The 11,620-nt window shown below is 31.6% G+C and overlaps 1 protein-coding gene across 4 annotated transcripts; it reads left to right on the forward strand.

Moving 5' to 3' along the window:
- The first annotated feature begins 8,029 nt into the window (after positions 1-8,029).
- On the forward strand, positions 8,030-11,367 carry LOC134853138 (carbohydrate sulfotransferase 6-like). 4 transcript variants are annotated; one of them, XM_063869087.1, is made up of 3 exons: positions 8,030-8,187; positions 8,929-9,242; positions 10,389-11,367. In XM_063869087.1, the coding sequence occupies exons 2-3, from the start codon at positions 9,017-9,019 to the stop codon at positions 11,255-11,257; spliced, it is 1,095 nt and encodes a 364-aa protein (XP_063725157.1). In that variant the 5' UTR covers positions 8,030-8,187; positions 8,929-9,016; the 3' UTR covers positions 11,258-11,367. The 4 variants fall into 4 exon arrangements, with proteins under 4 accessions (XP_063725157.1, XP_063725160.1, XP_063725159.1 ...); XM_063869090.1 differs by having other exon boundaries at positions 8,091-8,113; XM_063869089.1 differs by lacking the exon at positions 8,030-8,187 and adding an exon at positions 8,273-8,382.
- Positions 11,368-11,620: the final 253 nt, after the last annotated feature.

Raw genomic sequence — 11,620 nt, forward strand, 5'->3', positions numbered from 1 at the left:
TACAATCGAATCGATACATTAAAAAAAGAAAATTTCTGGAAAACAAATATTCTTTGATCACTAAACCAACTTCTCATTCTAGTAATCTCTTTCTGTCATTTACAATAAAGTTTTATTCCCGGGTAGCGTCAGCGAGTTCATCATCTTAGGAAGAAGACAACAATTTACACCTTGATATGAACAATTACCATCATAATCAAATTCACAAGTTTATCTCAAAATCTAGGTACGAAGATTTTTTTCACACCATGAAGCATAAACAATCAGCAGTAACCGAAAGTGATTGCGACGGAATTCTATTCTGTGCGTGAAGTTTAAACGGGAAACCCAAATTTTTAAGCAGGTCGTTCTGCCTAAAACTTTTTCTATATTACGAATGTTCTAATAAGTGGGAAAACGGAACAGTTGAAATATTCCACAACTCGCCATATCCGAAATTTTATCGATTACCTGTTTAACCCATTTGCAAAAAGACATAGACAACTTCGAGTCGCTTGATCTCGCTATCCTACGTAACCTGTTTTTTCGGCTACCAAATTTACAACACTTTCTCTTTGGAAAGAAACAAGTAAAATTAATTCTATTGAATTGGCTATAATCACTGTTCCAGGAAAAAAATAATTTCTTTGAATTAGGGCCGTTTCTTGCTTTTTTCTCATTCCAAGAAAAAAAAAATGTTCAATTGACTCACTTTACCGATTGTCACCCAACCATCACCCTTTGTAATTGATGTGTTCCACCAACCACCAAAAAATTGATGTTCTACCAAAACTGAGCCATATGCCATATGTCCCACGCTTTCTCAGACTTTTTCCATTAGTCAGTTAGTATCACAAAACAAATTTTTGTCAAAAAGTTTGTTCAATATGTTTTGTGAACACACAAATTAAAAACACTAAACTAATGCACGAGGATGAATTTTTTGAACATGGTGTCTTCATTTCTTGTCATGAGAGGATAAAATATCAACAATGCGAACCAAATTGTCCAAACTGCAGACAACCAGTGCAAATCTTTGTTTTTTTTTCAAATTTGTTCAGTTTGAGACCGACAGTGGCTCAAGTGATGTAGATTAAAGTAATCCTGAGTAATCGAAATTTTAAGCATCATCTTTCTATACGAATCAAGCAGAGTTTTTTTCTCATATTTTCACCGTGGTGGGCTTGTGCAAAAAAAAGTCATTTAGATTGATGCTAGCTACATACTATTTACCCCCACCTTTTTTCCCCAGACTTTTTTACCTATAAAAGGGATCCCAGAAGAAAATTTTTAAAAAAAAAATTTAATAAATGCCCAATTTTACGTTTTTTGTAGTTCTTCACAAACTTCAATCCTTTCAAAAAAATTTTTTTTTTACTTCTTATCCGGATATGATTTGGGAGTTCAAATAAAGTACTCGTTTTATTTTGATGTTTAGCACAACGGAGAATGATCCAGTAATGAACTGGAATTCGGGAAACCCTGATCCTGCCCAAACAATAACAAAATGAAATGCCTTTTCGAAAGAGAAGACAACTTAAATCAAAAATCACTGCGTCAAGCCACTCTCAACCGGCGATAAGCTCAACAAAGATTCCAGACATTTCTCGCTCTTGAAGCAGCGGCGATAAACTAAACAAATATCCCAGGCATTTTTCGCTCTTGAAGCAGCGGCGATAAACTCAACAAAGATCCCGGGATTTTTTCGCTCTTGAAGCAGCGGCTGGAACAGAGAAAGAGATGGTGATACAGGCAAAAAACTATTTATGGAAAATCAAAGGAAGGTCACAAAAACTTATGTTGTGAAAGCATGAGAGGCTCAATTACGGATCCCGTTTGAAGGGATAAACGCGTTTTCAAACCAAACCCAGGAGACTGTAAATCCAGATCAGCTCACAGAGCTGCAACAGAAACTATAGCAATTCCTAAAACAAATAACATGAAGTTGGAAAAGGAAAGCGAAGAAAGATGACCTTAAAACAAACGGTTTTGTAACTTATTTTTCAGAAAGTTAATCTTCTTGTTTCTCATACTTGATGACTTTTTTTATATGTTTTCATCTAGAGCCTAATATTATCTTGTCTGCACCATTGTAAATGTAAGAATCGAACATATTATTTTCTATAAAAAGGGACTCAATAGGACTCGATTTAATAGGACTCGAAGTCTCAATTACCAAATATGTCACCTAAATTAAAGCCTCTATTCAATAAATCAGAAACTGACTGATTTTCTTTAGTTGAAACTATAAATTCTTTTTTGAAAAAAACCTACTTTTTAATTACTGATGCAACTTTTCTCATTTATTATACTCTATGTTTTGAAGGAGTGGTGACTATTAAAATGTTCCTTTCAAAAAAAAAACATTTGAAAAAAATAACTAAAATTTATAAGTTTTGCCAGCTACCCGGGATTTCTCTTTTGATACAGAGATACAGCAGGGATACAGCAGGAACTTCACTGGTAATATTTTGCACCAAATAATTAATAAGGAATAACTGAAGGTTGCTGTTTCATTCAAAAGTTCATAATGTTTATACGGTAATTGATATTTAAAAATAAAATAAAATCTTGTGAGAATAAAGGAGCAAGTGAAGCTTAAGTTCTTTGATAGGAAGAACAGCCGCCGGTTTATGCCTATGGGCAGAAAGACTGGCCTGAAATTACAATTTTTCTTTCTTTTATTCTCTGAAAACAAAAAAGTTTTTTCTTAAATTTGATTAAGTCTGAATTCAGGATAAAACAAACGAGCACAAATACTGACTATCGTCTCAGCAACCAGGGAAAAAGAATGGTCTTCACCAGAGCCAAGGAAACTCAGAAAACCCTCCAGTAGACGGGTAATCAAACTCCCTGAGAATTGACTCGAGTAATCAACCTCAACTTTAGTAAGATGATTAAATATAAAAGTAAAGAAGGATTGTAAACCCCTTCCACAACAAGAATTTTTTAAAATTAATTGATTCATTAACTAAACTTGGAAGCAATTCAAATTTAGCGATTGGGCTTTTTTTTACTTTCTTCAATTTACTTCGATCATAATTTGTGTTGTTCCATGAATGTTCAGCAAAAACTAGCAATTTTTATGTTCAAGGTTCAGAGCTGAGGTGATTTATTTTTTCAGCGATGATTTGGCGATAAAACCATGAGGTTTAATCGATGTTTTAGTTTACAAATTACAAAAAACTTCTTTAGAAATCAAACATTAGACCACATTATTACCATTGAAACTATCCCTTTAAAAAATTACCAGTTTTTATACTTTTTTAAAACCAGGTGAGTTTCTCTTTACCAAGTAATTTTATTATGAACAGACCGATAGAAAGAACTACTAGATCAGGCCAGGGCACTCAGATTGTATGAACTCAAAAAAATAAGAAGTTGAAATTAGCGAAAGCGGCGTTTTCCTTTAAAAGTGATAATGATTGATTACAATTTGCAGTCCGCAGTTTGACGTTGAACCAGATAATTGAGACCAGTTTCCTGAGCATTGGTTGTGAAGTTGGGATTCAATATCATTACCGCGGTAGCTGGACGGTCAACGGCACTAACCTTGGGCTGAGTAAGTATTCAAAGAAAAATTAAATTTACCAGTCCGGAAAAGTAAACGCGTTTTTTTGGAATATAAAGGCCAAATTTTTGATGGCTTAAGAAAAAAAAACAGCTAAAAATTAAAACAAAAAACTCCATTGTTTTCATAATATTTCATGCTCAATTTTGGAGAAGATTGGCAAACATCACTGATATAAACTGCTGGAAGGTTTATGTGAGTTTTTGCGCAGCTTAAAAGGTCAAGTAGAATACAGTGCTGATTTAAAGTAACAAAATAATTAAAATTCGAATTTTCGAAGGCTTTTTTCTCAATTAGGGTTAAGATTAGACAAAAAATAAATTGAAAAAAAATTGCATAGAATTTTATCAGAATCATTATGGTGCAATTTTTTCTCCGAAATTCTCAACCAATTATTTACCCCGAAAATAGGTCATTTTGGCTTTTTTCAATTAATCAAAAATTACGCTGAAACTGCTTGGTTAATTTATGAACAATATATATCACAAGGAGCCTCTTCCACAAAGTTCCAGAAATGTTACATCTCCAAAAATTTGAAGAAATTGTTTAATTTTGTATTTAAGCTAAGATTTTGGGTTGTATATAGTAAAAATCACGTTATTTCACAATCACGCAAAATTTTTTTCTCCTCTATAGTTTTTTGGAGATTTAAACCTTCTAGAATTTTGTTGGGCTGTGTAAGAGGCTTCTTGATATATATTTATTATCAATTAACAAAAGAGTTACAGCGTATTTTTTGATTATCTGTAAAAAGCCAAAATGACCTGTTTTTGTGGTAAAATTTTAGCTGAGAATTTTGGAGAAAAATTGTACATTTTAATTCTGGTGAAATTCTGAGCAATTTTTATTTTTCACTATTTGTTTAATCTTAACCCAATTCTAGAAAAACGCGTTCGAGTTTCCAAAATTTATTAGTTTTGTCCGGTTAATTTAAATCAGCACTGTATAAGGTGTATCAAAAAATTATGCGATTTCTCAGACAAGATTTTGATTAAAGTCGATTCCAAAATACTAGAATACAAATTTTTAAAAGCTCGTAGTTCTTGATAAAATACTCATTATTGGTTTTTGGATTAAAATTAATTGAGTTTCAGTAATAATTATAGAGGGAAAAGGAAAAAAAATGAAGAAACATTAGCTCATTTCTTTTTCTTTTTGATAATCAAAGGTTGCTACTTTCATGTCACCTAACTGTATAATAATAATTTTTTGACCGTGAGATTAATCCTTCAAAAAAAATGCAAACCAATCGGGGTAATAAAAAATGATGCAAAATTAAATGCTTATTGGACTAAGCGATAGTTCGATAGCAAATGGAGAAAAAAAAGTTTTGGCCCTCACTGGTGTTATTATGGGATATTTTCAACCAAAAATTTGACAAAAATCAGCATATAAAAAAACAGCTGTAGCCAATGCTTAAGAGTGTTTTTATTACGACTAGTCGTCATGTATTTTAAACTCAAACAGAAAATGCAATTCAAAACTGGTTCAACGAAACCGAAAACTAAAATCCGTGCATTTTACTTATAGCTGTGGAAATTAAGTCTGTATTAAAATCAGTATCACAGAAACTACAACATTTTTCTCAAAATGGTATTGTCCAAAGTTCCGCCCTGCGATTATGGAACAAAAAATCAAAAGAGCAAGAAGAAGATTTCGCCTTACAAAAAAATGAAACAACCACTATGACCAACCGTATCAGATAAAAATTTTACTTTTTTCATTTGTCACTAGTCGTCATGTATTTTAAACTCAAAAAGAAAATGCACCTCAAAACTGGTTCAACGAATCCTAAAACGAAAAAAAAACGCTTTTCAATCAATTTCCTGCTATACATCCCTCTTTGCCATTAAAAAAACGTATGATAATGTCAAGTTGAAAATTTCCCATGTGTAGGTAAATGAATATTTAGAAAATTTCTAACTGAGGAATAACACGAAAAAAAGTTTCCATACCATAGAATTGCATGAGAAGCAATTTTTGGGCCACGGAGAATTATGACATATGTTTGAAGAATAAGATAAATTTATGTCTAGAAAAAAAAGAACAGGTAAGATAACCCTAATACAAAACAGCACAAAACAAAAATGGTATGAACTTCAAACATGAATCGTTTCTTCAGATTAACACGATTCTTTGATTTTTTTTTATTTTCACACAGATTTGTATCAAAAAACGTTCTAAATGACTAGAAAGCTTTTTTGCCAAACAATTAAGTTTTGAAATTTTTGTTAGTTTCTGAAGTGAATAGGATATCTGTGATCTATAATTCCGGACTACACAAACTGACAAAATGAAAATTGCTGGCACTTTTCGTTTAAAATTTTTTTTTTGATCATAGAAGTGATTTTGCGAATTAAAAGGGGCAAACAAAACTTTTTAAACTCAAATTTGGTGTAATTTTCATGAAAAAAGAAAGCTCATCTGGCCTTTTGATTAAAAACAATATCATAGAGTTGATGACAAAGTGCTCTCAATTGACAAAAAAAATCGTAAATTTTTTATAGGTGAAAGTTATTACAACAATTTTTAATCTAGAATTGACTAGAATTGACAGAAGATTATGGCACCGACTGTTGACACGCTAAACTAAATAACAACATAACTGGGAATGATATCTGAACAGATCGCAAGAAAAAAGAGGGACAAAATTTGATACAATTCACGATTAAAAAGAACAGCTAAAAATCTGCAACCAACAAAATTTATTGGCAAAAACTAGAACACAATGTTTTATTTAATTATATTCCACTTAGTTTTTTTATAGTCTCAATTTTTTAGTTTCAATCAATATAAAAAAAATAATTTTAATCAGGACTCATTTTTTAATAATCCTGATTGGAAACTCACAACAGAAAAAAAAACAAATTGTAAATCTGCATCAGAAAATATTCCTTTTAATATTACTCCTAAGATTAAAAAAAAGGCTACAAAGTCTAATGACAACTGGTCATACTGAAAAATGGGCCTCTAAAACTGAAAGACTTTTTTTCATCCCACTAAAAAATTGGAAAAAATTTACAACCGTCAAATCGACAAAAATGTTGTTTTAAACGTCTCATGAATATATCGTTTTTAAATCTATGAATATTGTATGACAAGAATTTTCGCATAGACTTCAAAGCATGGTTTTCATGGAATATTATCATAAGCTTTGTTCAAACCAATACAAAACAAGTTTCGAATGCAAACGTTTATTTTTGTCTTCATAGAGCACAACATTTCTGTTGTGCATAAAGATTTATGGGTTGTCTTAGAACCGTAAGCACAAATAGCTCTTTTTGTATATCACTTTTGTATATGTCAACAAGGTGGAATACTTCCGCTTTTCTTTCAGAGTTTCTCATTTTTAAAAAAAATCTCAATTGAACTCTAAATAGTATTATCACTTCAACTGCTACGTTTAAATACGAAAACTTATCTTTATGTGACAGGAATTTCTCTAGTGCGGGTTTCCATACAATTTTCGAAAATTTTTGTCGACCTTTTTTCTAGGTAGACCAAAATGATTTTCCGAGCGCTCCCAGAACACTTCATAAACCATATTGTGACGTAAGGCACTTTTTAAAAAAAATTGAAATTTTGAACAATTAATCGCGTTTCTTTTGTCGCGCAACCCTCTTCAAAATTAGTGTTTATTGGCTCACAGGTCGCGTTTAGAAAAATTTTGGGGTTGGTGGCCAAAAATGGATGCATAAAGTAATACCAAAGGGGGACCCTTTGGTTAATGAGGGGGTCGAAACCCTGAGGAGGGGGGGGCGTCCCTGAGGGGGGATGTGACATCTTAAATGCAATATTAGATGTTTTCGAGGAATACACAACTTTCACAGTAACAATAAAAAAACAAGACTACTTAGAACATTGGAGTTGTACAAATTTGAAATATAGTGTTAGAGATACAATTCATTCATGAAATGTTTTTTGTCATAGTTGATAAGGTTAGACAAATCCCGAGTTGACCCAGAAAAAAAATCATTTAACACGAACTGAAGAAAAAGTTTTCCGTAACTTTTTTATTGCACAGAGTTAGTGAGGGGGTCGAATCCCCGAGGGGGTGGGGGCGTCCCTGAGGGAGGATGTGACATATTAAACGCAATATTAGATATTTTTGAGGAATGCACAATTTTCTCAGTAACATTAAAAAACAAGGCTACTTAGAACATTGGAGTTGTACAATTTTGAAACATAGTTTTAGAGATACAATTGATTCACGAATTTTTTTTTGTCATAGTTGATAAGGTTAGACGAATCTCGAGTTGACCCAGAAAAAAATCATTTAATACGAACTGAAGAAAAAGTTTTCCGTAACTTTTTCCTTGCACCTTATTGAATAGAGAAAACTGAAAAAGATGCCTATCAATAACTTGTTTGTCATATGAAGAAACTGTGTAACTGCCGCTTTTCATATAACCAAATTGAGTGTCTTGTTTCACTTTCTTTGGTTTATTTTACTTAAGTTCGTTCACTCCCATTAAGGAACAAATCTTGATTTCAATGGCACTTGAGATACGAGTATATTTAAAATCGTTCATCATAGCACCATAGCGTGACCTCCTACTCTTTGTATAAAAAAAACTAGTTTTTCAACTATGTTTTGAAAACATTTCACATCGAGTTTTTGACTGAAACTTTTCATGGTAAATTGTTTTTCTCTAAGTTTTTGGTAAAAAGTTCACGGCCGAAAAAAAAAGTTTCACTAAATTTTTTATTCGTTTTCAGAAAAACTATATAAAAAAACCTCGAGCACTAAAGTTTCAAAAATGAATTTCCGCATGCAAACAAAATTTGAATGGTTCATTTGAGTACATTACTGACTTGGCGCTCCAAAGTAGGTAATTTTCTTTGTCATTTTGAAGTGTTAAAATCATACTTTTTGTTACGCTGGAAAACTAGAAAATATGACGTCGTATATTTTTAATTCATAAAAACATTAATCTTAGATTTTTATGACTATTAATAACCATTGGTTTAGCTCTTAATAAGGGGTGCAACGATGAAGATTTTCAGTTTTTTTGATGTTTTCGTTCATACATAAATTGACAGAAAACAAAGATTCGCTTCCATGAACAGAGCTTTAGACATTTAAACATATGTGACAGATTTTTAGAGTTATGTGATAGATATTAAAGTTACCACCATTTTTTTCAACGTTTGATTTTTCTGTTAGTAATAAAAACAAATTACTGTACAAATACAAACCGCAGTTCTATGCTTTGATGGATTTTAGTATAATAAGTAATTCCTGAAAAATTATATAACAAAAAGGGAAAAAACTTTTACAACAGACAAAATTTTACAAATCTAGAAGAAAAAAATTAAATTAAGCTGTTCTGAAAATGTTTACATCACAATTTTTCTGCTCCCAAATTTTTTTGCAGACGAATAGAACGGATATGAGTCATTAATTTATCAACTCGCTGGTTCATACTTATCATTAATTATAAATTTCGACCAAATATTTATTAAATGTTCGTTATGTCATTATATCCTCAAACATCGAAACAATTGTCGATTCTCTTTTTCATTTGTTTTGCTTTGGTAACCTTTACTTACTTGTACTCTGAAAGCAGTGGTACAAACACACTGGAGCAATTCCAGTTTTACCGTTTTTCATATACTTACCAACATAAATTGGCTCAAGCAGATGACAAGAATCAGATGCAGATACTACTTCTGACTTACATGCGATCAGGTCAAACGGGGATTCCAAATACTTAATTAACTCAACTTCAAATATAAACATGGCGACTTAGATTTTTTAACAACAAAAATGCTTTTGAATTTTTAGAAAAAAAAACATTTTCTTTTGTTTTCAACTTCAAAAAATCTACCACAAATCTTTTTTTCTTGGTTTGATTGTATTTTTTGTCGATAGTTTTTCTACATAATCAGCATTAAACAAAATGAAAAATCTGAGAAAAAAACGGTTCCCTACGTTCTCAACTTCAAAATTTCAACTGTTCACAAGTGTACTAGAAATCTATTTTTTGGTTGACAGTGTTTTTGGTCTATCTTTTTTCTACTAATTCAGCTTTATTTACATTGAAAATTCTTAGAAAAAATAAACGCTTTTACCGCGTTTTCAAGAAAAAATCAAAGGGTTTCCTACGTTTTCAAATGCAAAAATTAATAGTTTATCAACAGTTTACTAGAAATCTATTTATTTGGTTAATAGCATTTTGCTCCATCTTTTTTCTACTAATTCAGCATTATTTAAATGAAAATGTTTAGAAAAATCAACGGGTTTCCTAGATTTTCTAATACAAAGTTTCAACTGTTTATCACCAGTGTACTGGAAATCTATTTTTTTGGCTGACAAAATTTTTTGGTCTAACTTTTTTTTCACTTATTCAGCATTATTTAAATAGAAACTTCTTCGAAAAAATCAATGGTTTCCTACGTTTTCAAATACAAAAATTTTTCTGCTTGTCATTATTTTTTGGCTTGATGTAATAGCTGATAATATATTTTCAGCATTATATACATTGAAAACTTTCCCTCTCGGAGACGTTTGAAAATGGACCATTTGGTGTAAATACGTTCTCTTAGACTTGATACTGGGTTAGAGTACAATTTTTTTTCGGATTATGAGGCTAAATTTTATTATGTTATTATGATTTAGAAAAAAATAAAGCTCATTTTGGAGGTCGCTAGATGAGCTCGGTCTCTTAATTTTAAATTACATCTGAAATCAAAAATTTACCTCATCTTTTCTTTTTTTTTCGAAAATGCCCTCATATGATACTCGATTGTTTTTCTTTGAAAAAAACTTTTAAACACCTACTTTTTAAAAGAAAGCAAGTTTAAACAAGCTGAACATTGAAACCCCCTGCTACAGGTTCCACATTGCTTGGTGACGTTTTGAGCAAAATAGAAAATTCTTACTATTTTTATGAGCCCTTCCGGTTAATCCAGCAATATCTCAACGCAAGCCAAATTTCTTCTTCAGATGAACTCTTCAAGAAAATTACGGACGATTGGACTGCTAAGTTATTCAATTGTAATTTGAACCAAACAATTTTCAACGTAACTTTCACCCAGAATATCACAACAAAGTTTTCGAGATTTCTAACAGAAGGTATGCTTAGTCATTCAGGTATTTCTAATCCGTGGATTGATCAATTCAATCGAAACGACACGATAGTTCTAAACGAAGAACAAAAATGCAAAAAATCGAATTTTTTAATTTTAAAAACGATTCGAGTTTCAAATTTGGAACGAACATGGAAAGTAATGCGCAACTTCAAAAATATGAAGATTATTCATTTATTAAGAGATCCGCGAGCACGTCAAAATTCTCAGAAGAAATTAGGCTTTTATCAAAATTCAACCAAAGTTTGCAAAAACTGTGCAAACAATTTGGAAATTGCCAGAAAACTTACCAACGAAGACAACAAATTTGCAATTAATTATTTCGAATTTATTTATGAGAAATTAGCAGTCGATTCTATTTCTTACATGGAAAATATGGTATCTAACTTCTTGAAAATTTCAATTAGTGAAGAACTGAAGAACTTTATAGCCAATATCACGACGGCTTCAACCAGCACCCAAAACGAAAAACTACCCTCTTTTCTTGCAACCAGTCGGAACATTTCGACAATTTCGTCCAAATGGAGAGTTCAACTGAGTGCTGAGCTCAGAAATGAGACCGAAAATAATCCGCTCTGCCAGAAGATAATGGATTTGGTCGGATATGAAAACTAGTTTCATCCGGTTGCATTATTATTTGAAACTGAAATGCATACTAAGTTATTGATGTATATTTTTTATGTCATAGTTCCGACTTTCGATACGAAAGTAACGGAATATTTGTGCTCGGGATAGGTTTTTTTTTTCTTCAGACAATCTTCGACTTTTTAACTAGCCATTTTTGACGGAATTTTTTTTATGTCATTCAAAAGGTATTGTTGCCCTGAGCTCAAATTTGAAAAGATTTTTCACCTGTGGTATTTTTCGTACAGTTTTGGGGGTTTAAATGTTGCCATTTTGGCCAATTTGGGACAATTAACGCGCGATATAATTCGCGCTATTAACGCGTAAGCGGAGATTTAATCCGTCTTAAAAATC

This window comes from Symsagittifera roscoffensis, chromosome 8 (assembly GCF_963678635.1).
Source record: "Symsagittifera roscoffensis chromosome 8, txSymRosc1.1, whole genome shotgun sequence".
Lineage (NCBI taxonomy): Eukaryota > Metazoa > Xenacoelomorpha > Acoela > Convolutidae > Symsagittifera > Symsagittifera roscoffensis.